General features: G+C 42.0%; 1 protein-coding gene across 50 annotated transcripts in view; it reads right to left on the reverse strand.

Annotated features, from left to right (window-relative positions):
* Positions 1–17,596, reverse strand: part of EPB41L3 (erythrocyte membrane protein band 4.1 like 3) — a 267,762-nt gene that overhangs the window by 86,832 nt on the left and 163,334 nt on the right. For 42 of the 50 annotated variants that reach the window (XM_089305302.1, XM_070049950.2, XM_070049935.2 and 39 more), the window contains exons 2-3: positions 15,541–15,734; positions 10,531–10,728 (exon numbers count right to left, since the gene is read on the reverse strand). In XM_089305302.1, the coding sequence (XP_089161428.1) occupies positions 10,531–10,728; positions 15,541–15,723 (381 nt within the window). In that variant the 5' untranslated portion in view covers positions 15,724–15,734. The remainder of the gene's footprint in view (positions 1–10,530; positions 10,729–15,540; positions 15,735–17,596) is intronic. The other 8 variants (XM_089305310.1, XM_089305306.1, XM_089305307.1 and 5 more) reach the window with 1 other exon arrangement.

Consider the following 17,596-nt stretch of genomic DNA (forward strand, 5'->3'; position numbering starts at 1 on the left):
TCCAAAAGGGGTTACAGGTGCTGTTTATAAGCCTCTGAGTTTGCAGACAAGGTCATAAGACACTGCTCTCTGAAACAGAAGCTATGCAAAAAAAAAAAAAAATGAAATGAATCCTTGGACTTTCTACTATACAGAAGTTTTCTTGGACTATCCACAATACAGAAATCTTCCCAGGCTTGTTTTCCAGCTAAGAACAGGTTTGCCAATCCTGCAGCTGATGCCAGAAGCTGCCTCCTCAGCATCCTGAAGGGCCAAGAGCCCTTCCATGAGAAGCAAAGCATCAATTTAATTGCTCACGAAAGGGAGACGAGTTATAATCTGGAAGACTGCAGCGGGCCTTTCATGAGGATATCCTGTAATTATGAAATGAACTGGCAATTGATCAGGCAAATCCAAAACAAAGCACTGGACGCTGAAGTGTTTCTCTCAGAAAGGGAGGAAAGGGCAGGGCCCCACTCAGACGGGCCTTTCCACCTGTCTGGGTCCTGTGCTCACTGCAGAATGCACGTACACTCCTTCTCCACGTGGGCACAGCTCAGTGGGGCCTTCAACCATGTTCCACGCCCCCATTTGGAATAGCTGCTGCATCATGTCTCCAGCTTTGTTCTTCTTAACAATTTTTATTTGATTTCTTTGAAAGGCAGAGTTAAACAGGAGAGACAGAGAGACCCTCCATCTGCTGCTTCACTCCTCAACTCGCCACAATGGCTAGGACTGGGCCAGGCTAAAGCCAGGAGCCGGGACCTCTATTTGGGAGGCAGGGGCCCAGGAGAGAACAGGCATTCATGCCATTTTCCGCTGCTTTACCAGGCACATTAGCAGGGAGCTGGATCAGAAGTGAAGCACCTGGGACTTGAACTGGTGCCCATAGGGGAGGCTGGCATCACAGGCAGTAACGCAACCCACCATGCCTCAGCGCCAGCCCCTGTGTCTGCAGTCCACAAGGCAGTCTGTTTCATGACAGTAGAACCTCTCTCAGATCAGAGCTCTTGGAAATCAGGTTTAAAAATTCTTTTTTTTTTTTTATAGATTTACTTATTTATTTATTTGAAAGGTAGAGTTAGAGAGAGAGAGAGAGGAGAGAGAGAAGAGAGAGAGAGGTCTTCCACCCGCAGGCTCACTCCCCAAATGGCTGCAATGGCTGGAGCTGTGCCCCCATCCAAAGCTAGGAGCCAGGAGCTTCTTCCAGGTCTCCCATGTGGATGCAAGGGTCCAACTTAGGCCATCTTCTACTGCCTTCCCAGGTCATAGCATACAGTTGGATCGGAAGTGGAGCAGACAGGACCCCTATAGCTGAAACGTATATAGGATATTGGCACTGCAGACAGTAGTTTACCTGCTATGCCATGGCACTGGCCCCTAAAAATTCTTGAGAGAACAGCATTCTACTCACTGACTTCACCTGTTTCTCTTGAATATGAAGGTACTTCAGAAAGTTTGTACAAAATGAAATGAAAACCTAAACTCATTTTGATGCAAGAACTTTTTAAAACCCACACGTCTTTCTTTACCACAAAAAAGTTCATAGAAAATACATATTATGAAAAAGCTATATTTGGATTTCCAAAATTATTTCACATAAAAATAATCCTTCATTCCATTTTCCCATGAACTCTTTGAAGTATCTTCACAGATCTGTTCATGATCTCTCAGTCCTTTTGCTCCTGAGGAGGCCGAACTGATCCAGTGCAGGCCTAAAATGTATTAATAGGAGTCACATGGGGGTGGCCATTTAGCAGAGCAGTGTCTGGGTTCCTGTCCGGGCCCCACTCCTGCTAATGCACACTCTAGAAAGCAGTGGGTGATGGCTCAAGAAGCTGAGTTCCTGCCACCCACGTGGGAGACCCAGACAGAGTCCCTGGCTCCTGGAGGCAGACTGGTTTAGCCCTGACTGTTGTGGGAATCGACGGAATGAACTGGTAAATGGGAATGTGTTCTAAGTTAATTGATTGGTTGATTGATAAACATTTTAAATCCTTAAAAGAGATCCCTACCGTAGTGCTCTGCAGATGCATTCTAAGGTTTCAAAGCCTTCCAGCCACAAAAAGTGAGGAAGAGAAGGCAAGAGGGAAGAAAATGAGAGACACAGATTCGGGTGGCTGTTTTCCCCCCTCCCTGCTCAAAAACTGCACACGAAACCCCAACATTTAGAAAAATGGATCAATTTGGGAATCAAAAGCTCACAGAATTACAAATGCAATAGATAATACAAAATCTAATTTCTTCAGCTTAATCAACAATTTGAAAAGCAAGACCTTTCTCTATCATTTTCTTTCTACTACTTCACAAGTCCTGGATGGAAGCAAATACTCGACTTCATTTGATTCCTGCAGCTGCTGCAGACTTTGGAGGTTTTTATGCACTGGGAGAGACCTCTGGGATGGAGGCTTCAAGATCTCAGGTTTAGCTTTTCTGTGTATTAACTTCTCTGAGTCTATTTCTTCATGAGTGGAAAAGGTAGGACCCAAGGTTACTGCCAATGTCCCTCCCAGACCTAAAACGGTTCCAGGTCTATGCTTCAAGTCATTTGGTTTTCAATGCCTGGAACATGACAGGCCCTGAAGAAATACTTTCCATTACAGCCCCCACAAAATTATTCAAGGTCTTTGGCATTAGTTTTAAATTGCTATAAACAAGGAAAAAGAATATGCACTAAGACTACGAATAATAAAAGTTTAAATGATTCATTTAATGAAGTGTCTGACAGAGAATATGGGCTGTATGAAGCTGTAGGTATAGAACCACACCTAGGAAGGAGTCTGGAACAGCTCATGGGTAGCAGACGCTCCTGGATTGGGGTCATGGGCAGGGTAAACCTGTGTGTGGGCCGATGGTGTGGTCACCACACAGGAGTTGGTTGACGTCCACCACACCGCGAAGACATTTTTCCTTAGGAAGGAACCAAGGAATGCCTTGCACTCAAGTGGGGAACTTCCTTTTCTCCACGGGGAAAGGGCTGAGTGGGCCCAGGCTATGAGTGGAAAGGGTAGCATGCTTCAATAGGAATGAGCTGGCACTTCCTTATGGAGCATGGTGGGCGTCAGGCAGGAAGACACAGCTGGGGCCTGGGATTCCTTAGAACCCCATGAGTGGTAGCAGGTGCACTGCCTGTTTTGTGGTCTTCCCTCATAGCCTGAACTCCAGTGTGCTGCAGTGACTTAGCGGAAGCCTGCTCTTTCTTCATGAAACAGCCAAGGGTGAGTAGCACCCTCCATTGGGCCCACGAAAAGGTGTCAGAGCAACTGCAAAGTGCCAAGTCACCATCTCAGAGGGACCAGAGGCGATGAGACCAGAAAGGTAAGAAGTGATTCAAAGCATTTCTTCCAAAGCTAATGTGAATATAGCCAGGGAAGGATCTGAAGGAGGCGTGGATTTCAGGGAAATGGGACACAAAAATAGAAGGGATCACCTGAGTCTTATTCACAGTGTGGGCAGAACTAGAAAACTTGAATCATTTTCAAACCTGGAAGACTATTTTCTTCACTCAACGAATATGCAAGGCATGTCTACTGTGTGGAACATCAACTGTGGTGGTGTGGGAAATAAAAGGGAAGACAGACAGTGTCCTCCAAGGCTACGAGGGTGACAGCATTTTTCATGGGATGCTGACAGAGAGGGTTCATTTGATCAAATCAACCGCACAAAGTTCCCATAAAGCACAGGGGAACATGAAGCAGGCTAACCATAAAAAACCAACCTTAGTGTTCCAGCTGCACAATGTTAGAAGATTAACATCTGGAAAATGAATCCTGTTTGGCCTTAACACAACATGACAACTGGGAGGAAATGCACACAGAATCCCTTCGTGGCCTCTCTCATGCAGCACTAATCACCTAACGCACACAGCACTCGAGCTCCAAACCATTCAGCTTCCAAAAGGCAACCCGAAACTGACTGGCACATCAGAGGGTTACACTGCATGTATTTCTTGGCACATGCTCCATACGTGCAACCTTAATATTGTCTACAGTGTTTAACAGACCTTGTCTGTATTCATGATGGACTACTAAAGTTTAAGACTTTTTAAAACATGAAAACCAAAAGAACAGATTTCACAATTTTAATAGAAGGAGTCTGTCTTGATCAAACCTTAGTAAGGACAAAGCTTAGTCTCCCTGGAAAGATGACTGATCAGTAACTATGTCAATGAAATGAGATGTTGCCTGTTCACAGTCCTTGCCCCAAACTGTTCCTATGGCTGCACCAAGAAGCCATCACACCAGGAAACAAAGCTAATTAGTGTCCTTCTATCCTCCAGAGTCCCCAGGGGCATCCATAGGAAATTACTGTTGCAGAGAGATGGGCACACTCACAGCACAAGGCAGATGGCTCGACAGGCAAGTCATTCAGCTGCACAGAGATCCACCAAGTGGCATGTTATGGCTTAAATCAAAAAGCATGTATTTATGAAGGATCAATACTTTTGCTGGCCTGAAAGTGTTATTTTTAATTTTTTACAATTATTCAACATTTCTTGCAACTCAAGCAAGTCAATAGCTGCCATCTTCAGCTTTCTGGATTGTGACAATTCTATCTGCCATCCAGTCCAGAGCTTCCAAAGCGACTGGAAAGTATTCCAATTACATAATATATAGCAGGTGGAAAATTCAGACACCGAATGGCCAGCAAGACAGATCATTTGGCAAGTCTTTAAACAATCCTTCCCTGACCAATAGTGAGAAGGTGATGAAAGCACATTTAGCACACAGTCCCATAAATGTCTTTACCCTCTCTGGTTCCTTGGAGCATCTCTGGATGTTCCCTCGAAATGCCTGTTAGTGTCAAGTAGACTAGAGCGTGAGCTCACTCTGGAGGGACCTGACCAGTTCTCTGTCACACAGCTCATGAACCATCAGGCCTCAGCCCAGGGGCCAGCTTTTATGATTTTATTGCTGCACTTGAATGCACTATTTGATTTGTGCCAATCCAGAGACAAATCTCCCTCCAGTGTGGCTGAGTCACTGGCATTTTTCTCTGGAGTGCGAGCCCAGTGTGGATTTACTGAGCACCAGGGAGCTGGCAATATGTGCAGGCTAAGTAAAATGTGGTTTCAGATAGGGAGAGAACCACGGCAGGACTTTATTGAGTAGCCCCTCTGAGGTAATCCACGGACCACTTTCCTAAGGATGCGTGGGACAAATCCATCATCAGGGTTCCAGGAGGAAACAAGCCAAAATGCACCACCATAAAATGGCTTAAACATCTTATACATGCAGCAGTAAACCTATTCAAGTGTACTTCAATAAAGCCATTCAAAAATAGGGCTAAAGGACATTGATTTTGGTCCAGAAGTGTTTAAATTCATGCAGCTTTTTTACAACATGCACTTTCCATGAACCTTCTGAAGACGCCTCAAATGCACAGGCTCCAGAAGTTTCTCTGCCAAAGTAAACTTATTTTTTAATTCCATTGTCTATGAACTTTTTGAAATATCCTATTATGAAATATGAACCAAATTTAAGGCATATATTTGGTTTTACTTTCCTCAAGCCAAAGCAAACTGGATTAAGATGGTGCCCAAACAAGAGAAATCAAATGTCTAATTGGATGGTCATTAGGAAATACCCCATGTGCTAATCAGTGAGATGCAAGTCAGCCCACCCAACAAGGAGCAAGGGACCAAAATAATTGTGGGGAGCGTGATTACCTCTTTGTCATGTGGCTGGGGAATTCTTGCTTATTTTGTATTTAAAATTTATGTTTGAGACATAAACAGCAACTTCAGGGTTGGCTATACAGAGCAGGCCTAAGTTTAACCTAGCAGTTAAGATCCCCATGTTCCATATCTTCATGCTTGATTCCCAGCTCTGGGTCCTGACTCCAGCTTCCTACCAATGCAGATCCTGGGAGACAGAGGTGATAGCTCAAGTAGTGAGACTCCTGCTTCCCCCTCCCACTTCCCCCAACCCTGTCCCGCGGCCATGTACAAGACCTGGATTGAGTTCCAAGCCCCTGGCTCTGGCCCCAGCCATTGTGGGTATATTTAGGGAGTGACCCTAAGGATGGTATCTACATATCCAAAAATAAAAAATCAACAACAGAAAACAATTGGTCATCAGAAGTTGCTGCTATTCTCTATCAGTCAAACAAAAATAATAAAAAGGGAATCTTGTTGGCACAGATGAAAATCTGGTAGAGTGTCAACAAGTCCCAAACATATATCAACTTGCTTATGGCATGATCTTTTCTTATGTTGTAGATAATCAAGACAAGCAGTTTGGAAAACCATGGAGAAAAAAGTCTCTCAAGTGGAAAAATCGAGCAGGCAACAGTGCTCTAAGCCAGCTGCTAGAGGGAAGTTACAAAGAACCACCACAATATCAAAAAGCTGCCATCGAAATATGTGGGGTGTGAATGAGCTGCAGTAACTGTTTAGTCCCTGCTCTCAGATAACTGCTCCTGTATCTTGCTTTTCCAGATGGCCAGGTCTTTCCTAACGCAGCCCCACTGGGCAAGAGCAAATGCTATCCTGGAGCTTCAAAGGACCAAGGTGTGTGTGTGTGTGTGTGTGTGTGTGAATATGCTTGTTAGCTTGGGGTCCTACACAGGTGACCATAAATTCTCATAATAAAGTAGTGGCAGAGTTGTATCTTCTTAGTTTTGATGGCAAGTGATAAAGCTATTAAGGAAATCATCACACGACAATTGCATTAGAACATTACAATTGCATTAATATAAAATGCTTTTTTGATGCCTTGTTAAGCGTAAAAATAGTTCTGCTTGTTACTGTCTACTGTATTTTGTTCTAAAGTTGCCTATAATTACACATGTTGGGGACGGGGATTAAGAAAGCAATTCTGCTTCTTGCATTCAGATTTGTGTGTGTGTGTGTGTGTGTGCATCTTCCCCCCAGGAGTCCAAGTAAAAAGGGACAACAGAAGTGTTCTGGTCTGCTGCAGCCTCTGATGAACAGGTGGCTTTCATACATGCACCTACAGTTTCTGCTGGAATCCTTCTTTCCTATAAATTCTTAAAAAAATTTTTTATTCAAAAGTCAGACAGAGAAATCTTCCATCTACTGGTTCACTCCCCAAACACTGGCAACAGCCAAGCCTGGGCCAGGCCAAACCCAGGAGCTCAGAACTCAATCCAGGGTTCTCCTGTGGGTGGCAGGGCCCCAAGCATCTGCCTCCCAGGGTGCACATCAGCAGGAACGCTGGTTTGTAAGTGAGGTAGCTGGGACTCAAACCAGGCACTCCCACATGGGATGCACACATGGGATGGGGCTAAGCCACATGACTTAGCCACTGCATCACATGCCTCCCCCTGGAATCCTTCTAAGGCAGAGTATACCGCACACTACGATGCTGACTGCAGTCATTTAAATCACTCTTTTTCTGTTTATTTAAAATCTGACTTCCAGGAATTACTACCTTGGCTTCTTGTTTTATGCATTTTAAAAAAATTACAATAATCTTTCAATTACTATATTTCTGGTAACTGACATTAGCTGTCCTGTCCCCTCCAAAACTTATTTTCTCCATAGACCACACATCCTATTTCTCTGATCATTCCTCATGGGAAAGCTTCCAGATCATTGGCCACCTAGTAACTCTCTGCTAAATAAACTTGTCAGAGCTCATTTTTCTTATTACCAATATTAAACAGTTCCCATTTATTAGGATATGCTATATCCCAGAAAATACTTAATCAATTACAGTTTTAATCTCAATAAAATGTCTCTTTGAGGCAAGTATTTTCACCCCTCCCCCCTTTTCTGTTAGGGAAACTGGGGTTCAGAGAGTTTAAGGAAGCTACTCAAACTCACACAGGTCACAAGTGGACAAGTCCATCAGCCCACACCATTGTGGTGACTTGGGAGTACTTGTCCATGTGAACGAGACACAGCCTGCAGACATGACCTGTCCAGCACAGGCAGAGCGGAGGCTTGCCACCTTCTCAAGCTGACCACTACACACAGTAGCCTGTGATTTCATGACCGGTTTTGACAGGTACATTGCCCTGTTAGGCTGCAATGAGTTTGTAAGCCAGCCCAGAGACAGGTTTTACCCACCTTAACAAAATGTCTTGACGGTCCCTCCTCCCAGCACATTGCTGTTCTTCACTTGATCCTTAAAACACAGTGACATTTCTACCTCCACTCTTGCAAAACGTTAGCCTGGCAGTTCTGCTTCCGTGTCACACGCTACACCATTTTACAAGCAAACCGGACTCTGATACTAGGGACATGAGACTCTTTCTAAGCTCTATGTTGCTTAAAAATTTTTGTTCAGCTGTGTTTTTGTGCCTTCATCCAAACCTTTGATAAAAACTCAATTTAGAGGAAAGACTGATGGACACTTCCCCAAGACAGTGCTCTTCATGGTCTATTTACCTAGGATACCTTGTGTATGCCAGGAAATGCCAACTTTTCCTTTCCATAGTTGATGTCAAATAATAAGCAGCATTTTCAATACACTTTTTCAATCAGCATCTCATTGTCACCTTGAGAACCGCACCACAGATCGCTGCCATTTTTATTATTCAGTTAGCTCCAAAGAAACCCATTAAATTTACTATGGCCAGATTTCCTCATCTTCACAAAGATGTCAGCAGTGAGTATATTCTTCCTATTATCACTGTCTGTCATGAAACCAAATTTCTTTTTTTTTTTTTTTGAAAAGGTTTTATACCCCAGAAATAAGCTTCTCTCAACAATTGGTGAGATTTATAAAACATTTAATTATAAAGAAAAATAACTGACCAACATTGTTATGCCACTCAAAACATTCACAATGATTTTAAAGATAACACTCATTTGTATACAACAAAGTTAATTACAAAACAAAATTCTGTACTCAAATCCACAGTAGTTATCTATGTCATGAATTTTAAGCATGGATATCAAAATTTGTTAAAATTTGATCATCCAGAAGGATTATGCCCCCTACAGGAGACACTGTAAGCTTTCTTCTAGAATCTTCCTTAGAAAACTCCAGCAGCCATGACTAGAGGATTGCTAGTACCCTGATTTATCTTCTTATATAAATTCAATCAATAGGAAGACTCTCCTCAAAGTTAAGGGGAAAAGCTTCTCTTCATTTAGATCAATTTTTTTGAGAAATTGGAATCCATACTGAAAAATACAGTCTCTCTCAAGGTTACAGAAGTCCTTTAAGGTTCATAATAAATCCAGTTAGAAGTATATTATCAGAGCTCACCATTTCCAAAATTAACTTCTTAATCTATAATTGGACACTTTGATCCAAGAAATCAGGGAACATCAAAACCAACAAAATGCAAGACATGGATCTGTCCACAGCAAACCCTACAGGGTTCCTGGAAAACTGTACAGAAGTTCATCAGTGTTTGTAACACTGCAAGATAACTACATTTTCTATAAATTAGTATATGACACACTACATAACTTTTGATCTAAGAATTTAGTTTTTTAAAAAATAAATTTTTGGTACATTCCCATAATTGATAGTAATTTAGTAACCCATCACTCATCTCCACCCTAAATGACTATCAATATGCAATGGATTTGAATTTTCTGTTTCAAGAAAGGCACTGATACACAGATGCATGACGCATAATACAACAGCCATCACACAGGCATAATGAGACAGAGGTAGTGGAGATGAATGAATGGGGAATGTGAGAAATCAAGGGTACTTGGTGCTGGCTGTCAAGAGGAAAGAGGAATAGAAATATCTGTGAATTGCCTTTGGAACCTGTTGGAAGCCTGAGTTGGGAGGAGCTGGCTTAGGGGGACGTTTGACAAGCGGAGAGGCTGGAGGTAGGAAGAAGGAGCTCTTTGAAGATGCTAAATCTGAAATTGCATCACCTTGCTGAAAGAGAAAGTGGCTCCTGGGGTTACACACAGCTGAGGCTCATGCCCTGTTTCATGGTGATACAAGAACTAAAGCTCATCCATTTCCACAGCTACTGACAGGCTGTGTCGTTCTCATCGGCTAACATGGCCTTGAAACACATCTCTGACCAAAGGCACTGAACGGCCCTCTTCTGAAAGAGAGTTCAGTTTTCCTTTACAAAGAAAGAAGAGAAAGTAGTATGCCTACTTATAGGGAAGCTGCGATGCCCACCACCACGTATGCTGGAAAAGTTAATTATTCTCTGAGCAAGGAAAGGATGTGGACATTTCAAATGATCTCATTGTCACTATATTTTGGCCAATGTATAAGTTTCTACCAAGTCACAGTGACTGGACCATAAATTATTCAAACAGAAAAGGTGAAATTAACTTAAATAATAGCTCATAACCAGCATATTAAAGAAAAGCTGATTTTAAAGCCTTCAATTCTTTTTCCTACCATGGAAAGTGTTAAGAAATTCTACCTCTTTTAGGATAACATTTTACTTTTGATTACATCATTTTGGAACATCAAACATATTAGTAATTTGACACTCTACTAAGAGACTCTGGAAATAATTTAGCATTTAGAGACTGGATCTTAGTAATTTTCCAGAGTTCTGGAAAAACAAAGAGGCATCTCCTAATGTTGAATACCAACATTCCCCAGCTCTCAGTATCTAGGAAAGAAAAGCTTAAGAATACCTCCTTACCTCCACATCACAGGTGTATTCTGACCCATCCAGAAGTATCACTTTGCACTGCATGCTTTTGGGCTTTTTGACAATCTTTAAAGGAGACCGGGAGAGTTTACTGCTAGATGATTTCTGGGAAAGTTTATCGTCCTCAAGTTGCTGATATTCGAGCTGTTTTGCAGCTGCAGCAGCAAACTCCTGCTCCTTGTCAGTGACCTGTGAAGAGCAAACAATGAGCAGTTTTCATTGCAACACAGGGAATAAATATTGCATTGCTCAGCCAATAGCACAACACTTTGGAAACAGGCTGCCTTCCATTTCCCAGAGCGAGAGGGAAATAGACTATTCACAGGTATTTATAATTCTAAGTGTCACCTAAATAACTTTTTCCATTTAAATGTACCAATAGGACCGTATTTCAGTTCCACTCCAATATTTAAGTTAGCAACACCAGTTAGCTAATGTCATCAAGGTTCACTATACCCAAGAGGAAAAACTGACTCAGCTTTTTAAAAAAGGGACTGGATTATGTAGGCCTCTAAAATACCTCACCTAGATATTTTCTTATGTTATACTCAAAATAAAATATTTGCATTTTATTGTACTCTTCTATATTTGGTGACTTGTTGTAACCACCCTGTCCATATTTGTACAAGGTATCTTATAAACTTTAAGGCCTAGACAGCTTCAACTATTTATTTTTGCAGTAATTTTGCCACTGTTAAAATATTTGATTTAGTGCTAAATCAATTTGATGAAGTCAGCAGAACTAAAATTCATCACAGTAATCCCCTAAATATGCTTCTCTTTATTGTAATGAGCCACTATAAGAAGAGATCAAATCGGTCCAAAAGCTTTAATCTGCTTTCAGATCACAGCAGATCAGCCCAGACTAGATCCAGAATCTCATAGGAAATCCTAAGTAACAACACAATTCTCCGCTGAGTCAACGCACTGGGAAAGCTCTCCGCCTACTCTTCCCTACCTACTGCTACCATATCCCTCTTTTCTATTAACAACCACCAGTGACCCAGGTGCAAGTTCAATCCATGGCCAGACTACCATTTCCATAAGTCTGCCAACAGAAACACACTGTCCAAAGACAGCTACACACTGAAATGATGTGTGGGCCTCTTGAAATGTTCTCTCTCAAGAACACAACTACATATAACTAGAACAACTACATACAATTAGAACTACAGAAACTACAAGGTAAGCACAGTATTGATGGTTTATGATCTCAATTTTTCTTTTTAAAATTTATTTATTTGAGACAGAGAGACACAGAGAGATATCATGTGTTGGTTCACTCCCAAATGCTCACAATGGCTGGGGCAGGGCTGGAGTTGGGAGCTGGAAATGCAATCCAGACCTCCCAAATGGGTAGCAGGAACCCAGCTACTTCAGCTATCACCACTGCCTTGCAGGGTCTTGCAGCAGCATAAAACAAGTCAGGAGCCAGCAGCAGGAATCTGATGTAGGTACTCTGATGTGGGATGCGGGCGTCTTACCCACTGGGCTAAACGCTCACTTTCAACTTTTCTTCTTTATCAACATCTACCACTTCAGAACATTCTAGTCTAATCACAAAGCTATTTCTGACATAGTTGTTTTGGATTTTAGGATACATTTCTGTTTTTCCTGCATTTTCCATCTTGTTCTCCATCCAGAAGATTGCTAATCAAGTCCCGTCTCCTACTAGCTGAGCAGAAATTCAAGACAACGTCTTGAGATGTTCTTTAGAAAGAGACCCATCTGCTGAGCTTATAAAAAGAAACTGAGACAAAATCGAATAATCAATTTCCAAGGTCAGAGTAGTCGAGAAGGCAAGCTTTAGGCTAACACCAGTACAGAAATTAAAGAAAACCTGCCCTGACAACTTGGCCTAACTTCTTTGCCAGTCTTTCCATATCAAAACATTAGAACAGGCGTGATGGGGGAAGGCACTTGGCCTGATGGTTAAAACCCTTATGTCTCAGGTTGGCGTTCCTGGGTATGACCCTCAACTCTGCTCCTGACTCCAACTTCCTGTTCTTTCAGACCCTGAGAGGCAGTGGTGATGACTCAAGGAGTTGGGTTCCTGCTCCTTGTGTTGGAGAACTGGCTCCTGGTTTCAGCCCAGCCGAGTCCTGGCCATTACAGGCATCTAGTGAGTGAACCATCACATGGCAGTGTTCCATAGCTCACAAACAGAAACACAGAGAAAGTAAAATAGGTGCAGAAAATTAAAAACCTATCATTAATCTTGGCTTTGCAGTAAATTAAGGAGAAATTTGGTGACCTTGGAATTACATAGCAACCCCTATAACACATATTAATCAGGTACTTTATAATGTATATGACTTTTGCATATTTAATTTATATTTTCATCTCAGCCAACAACAACTCAACTGAGGCTAGATTTTTATTTAAATTTTACCCGGAATCAACTTTTTGATCCCTCTATGTAGTAGGGAAAGTGAAACTTCATTTTCCTCTACTAAAATAAAAGTATCAATGTGAGAATAAACTTTCTGGGTTATTTAAATGTCAACTTTCCAGAGACATCTCAAACCACTGTCACTCCAAGGTCAGGTTCTGAGAGAACTTGGAAGATGAACCTACCCCTGAAGCTCGCACATTTTAAAACAACTTCAACAGCTATGAAAGAGCAGACCAAGTACCTCAAATGAAATGTCAGTCGTGGCCACACGATGTGTTAAAATTTCAACATCAGTATCAACCACTTTTGCAAATGCTCTACTTCACTTCATCCTCACAGCACCTCTGTGATATGGGTACTCTTATCCTGATTGGCAGATGACAGCTGAGGCACAAGGCACCTAGGAAATCTGCTGCAGGTCGCAAAATGAGCAGCCTGCAATTCAAATCCAGCCAAGCCTATGTTTTAACTATCACTATATCCCCAAACATACTTCATTCTACCTCCAACAAAACTGGCTCCCTAGTATGAACCTAAGAATTTTGTGGAGGAAGCTTAGAAACGATCTTTTCTGAACTCTCCCCTTCTCAGTGGAAGTCGCCAAGGCCCAAGAGCTGCATGAGTCTCCGAGGCTGGGAAAGTAATGGCTGGAAGAGCAGGAACCGCCTCAGGTGTCTGCGCAGTGCTGCAGCCATCAATCCGTCCAGCGGCTGAGGACCACTGCTCTTGTTTTGTTTCAGACATGGGCCCACAGAAGGTGCAGTCCTGTACCACCTACCAACGTTTCTGCACACAGACCACACACATATGATGGTGGTCCTGTGAGATAATAATGTTGCTGAAGACTGGCTGTTGCTAGGAACACTGCTCACCCATTTGTGATGATACAATGTGAACAAACTTGGTATACAGCCAGTTACCTAACTGTATACCACACAGAATGATATATGGTACCTAATTTTTGATAATTGTAATAAACAAAATGGTCCAGGTGGTATGGAGTCACTATGCTATACGTTTTGTCATTATACTCCTTCTACTTATGAAAACCTGTTTATTTTAAAACACTGTCCTGTTACACAGTCAACAGCCTCACCTATCTCGTGTTTCCTGCATCTCGACATAATTTTCATTTGTGCTTGATTTTATGATCACATTTATCTTACAGCCTAGATGTGCAGCAGGCTATAGCATCCAGGTTTGGGTTCGCACAATGATGAAATTGCCCAGTGATGCATTTCCCAGGATGTATCCCATCGTTAAGTGGTGCATGACTGTGTGCTTAATCATGTCTAGGAACAGAGTCTCATCTTTTCTATAATTATGTCACATTTTTGTGTTATTTCATTTCAGAGTTAAGAGGGAAAAAATGAAGAAAAGTGTAGTAATTTGAAATTTTTTTGGGAGATTAAAAAAAATTATTAACTACCATCATCATTCCACAAGCAGAAAAGAAGAGAAATAGGGAAACCATGGTGGCCACAACAACTCCTTGCTTCAGTATGCCAGGCTGGGATGGGAACACCCTGCTCTCAACACAAAACCTCTTAGATCAGAGGGGCATCTAGGTTACACAGCGAATTTTAAGGTTTTTATTAATTTGGTTTAAAAGAACTAACAAATGCCATGAGGAAAGAAATAACCTGCTTGTAAACACAGTTTGATGTTATACTAATGTACTGTGGCATCTAAAGCCTTTTGTTCATATGCTGACTTCATGCGTCTCCTGTAAACATCTCCGAGAGTATCTAGCTGGGCAAATACACCGCTAAACCGTAAAAGGACAACCAAGTGCAGGAGTCCCAGACTTCTTTACCACATACAAGTTGGTATTCTAGGACATGCTGATGCCAAGTGTGAAGTCTGAAGACAAAGTAAACTTAAACACGGACCATTCAAGGTCCAGTACAAACCACACTTTGTCTTTCATATGAAAACTTTTAAAAAGAAATACTTCACTCGAAGCAACTCAAAGGGGGAACAGAACTGAAAACCTACATGCAAGCATGTTTCCAGAAGTTAGTGAGAAATGCAACTGTAAGTATTTAAGTTCAAACAAATTTTGAGATGTGTGTATAGCTCTTGCCTAATATCAATTTTTCATTAACTTTTAAAGACCCATTCTTATGCATGGGATTAAGAAAAATTTTGCAACCAAATAAATTTGCATTTTAATTCCATTTTCTAAAAACTCTCTGAAATTGTATTGCACATAGAAGGGAAAAAGACCTACATTAACTTCCATTAAAAGAGAGTTCTGGGAAAAATTAAAACAAACAAAAAACCCTAACCCTCATAATGAAATGGAAAACAACACACGCAATTAAAGCTGTCAGTTTGCCATCTATTTTCTCTCATCTAGAGATGGCCAACGATTTCAGTGTGACTTGAAGTGTTTTAATTAAGAGGAAGAGTTATGCAAGCAAGGTTGCAGAGTGTCATTCGCTGACAGCCTTTAAACTGCATATACTTCATCTGCCTGGTACCACGTACACAGATGACTCTGCAAAGCTGTCTCCAGTGCTGAGAGACACAGGCGAAGGCCAAGCCTGCCAAAGCTCAGCCCCTGGTCTCTGGTAGTCTGGCAGAGGCTGGAGGGACCTCACCTCCTTCCGCACCGGGGTGCTATGCGCCGCAGCCTCCTCGAACTGCTCCAAGGCCTGCTGCTCCTCGCTGGGCGGCTCTGGCCCAGGCTGCGGCCCAGGGCGCCCCTGCGGACCCGCCGCCTCCTGTGGCTCGGCCTCTTGGTCCGGCTTCGATTCTGAGTCTGAACCCGATTCGGTCGTCATGGTTGATTGTTCTGCAAACAGAAAAGCAGGGAAGCTGGGGTCATTGGGTGCAATCACCTTCCTTGGCCACAAGGCTATGGTGATGAGGGGTTAAAGGGAAGCCCGAGGAGAGTAGCAGAAATGCTAACCACCAAGCACACTCCTAGTCCACAGTCAGCAGGGATTTCATAACTTACATTCAGTTTCAGAACAATGACTCTGCTAAAAACACAGGGAAGGACAGTCTAATCTAATAATAGAAGCACAAATTCCTTCTCATTTCTCTCCTACTTCCCCATCTCTATACAAGGGTCCCTCCCAACCCCAGAATCTACAGATCTATTCTTTTCCATTGTAATTTTCAAATTCTGTTATTTCCTTTTCAGCTAGCAATCACAGCTATGACATGAAATCGGCCCCATGCTGGACAGGCACTGGCCATGGCTGGGAGGGGTGCCGGCCAGCATTCCCCTCTCCCCTCCAGAGTTTATTCTCACATTCTTCTTCCTGGCTTCCTCCTATATTGTTCTTAAGTGCTGAAAGATGAGTTTGTCTCGTATCTCTTAAGGAACTCAAACAACACACTTTAATGTATAACAATTCTGCTTATATATCCTAAATACACACCATGTAAAATCTAACAGTTTGCTTGTTACTTAAGATACTTAAGTATTTTGTGCCTTAGTTTCCATAAGTGGAGATATGAGGAGACAGACTATGAACATACCTGAAGAATTATTCTCTGCTCTTGTTTCCCCTACATGTGGATATGCTACTGTACTTTATTGGGGGGGGGGTTGATATTTATTTATTTATTTATTTATTTACTGGAAAGGCAGAGTGAGAGAGAGGCAGGGAGAGAGAGAACGAGGTGGGTAGTTTTCATCTGCTGGTTGGCTATCTATCTATCTATCTGAAAGGCAGAGAGACAGAGAGGGAGATCTTCCATCTGCTTGTTCACTCCCCAAATGACCACAACTGCCAGGGCTGAGCTAGGCTAAGCCGGGAGCCAGGGACTCCATCTGAGTCTTCCATGTGGGTAGCAGGGGCCCAAGTATTCAGAGCATCATTTGATGGATTCCCAAGTGAATTAGCAGGGAGCTGAATTGGAAGTGGAACAGACAAGACTCAAACCAACAATACAACCTGGGATGCTAGCATCACAAGTATTGGCTTAAACCACTGTGCCACAATGCTGGCCCTGCCTCTGTGTTTGAAGGCAGATTTTTTTTGTTCCAAGCAACAAGAAAGCTCCTACACCAAGTAGACAGCATGCCACTTTTAAGGAATTTCTTAGGCGTGTAGAGTAAATATCTAAAAAACAAATAGCTCAGATTGTCACATAATTTCCCTTCCTCATAATAATTTTATGGTTAAAAATATCATGAGCAAAGGGCTAGGGTAATACTTTAAGCAAATTTTACACTCATTGACATAATATAGCATTATGCAAAATACAACTAGTGACTCCATAGCAAAGCCCCCATTTGTTCCTATCTTTACAATACATATTGGAATATGTTTAATATTTCAAAGAAGGGAATAGTACAAATATCAATCTATGCTATATCTGTGCTTTCTATTTAGGGTTTCTTTTCACCATCACAGCTATTCCTTCTGTTGAATAAAAGACTTATCAACTTGGCATGTGCTCAGTTGCCCAAAGCATATGTAAATACCAAGTCCAAATGCACAGTGATCCAAATAAAGCTAACACATTTTCTTGTTCCACTTACATTACATTTCAGATCTTTAAGCAAATCTTTGAAGTAAATATTATATTTCCTTTGGTATGTTTATGCTGGGAAGTGGTATAAACATAAAGAGAAAACATTAGAGGAGAAGGAAAGATGGAGCGAGATCATTAATTCAGAGCCTACAATTGAACTGCAGC

Source organism: Oryctolagus cuniculus, chromosome 10, assembly GCF_051225735.1.
Source record: "Oryctolagus cuniculus isolate XC-2025 breed Fujian yellow rabbit chromosome 10, ASM5122573v1, whole genome shotgun sequence".
NCBI classification, from domain to species: Eukaryota; Metazoa; Chordata; class Mammalia; order Lagomorpha; family Leporidae; genus Oryctolagus; species Oryctolagus cuniculus.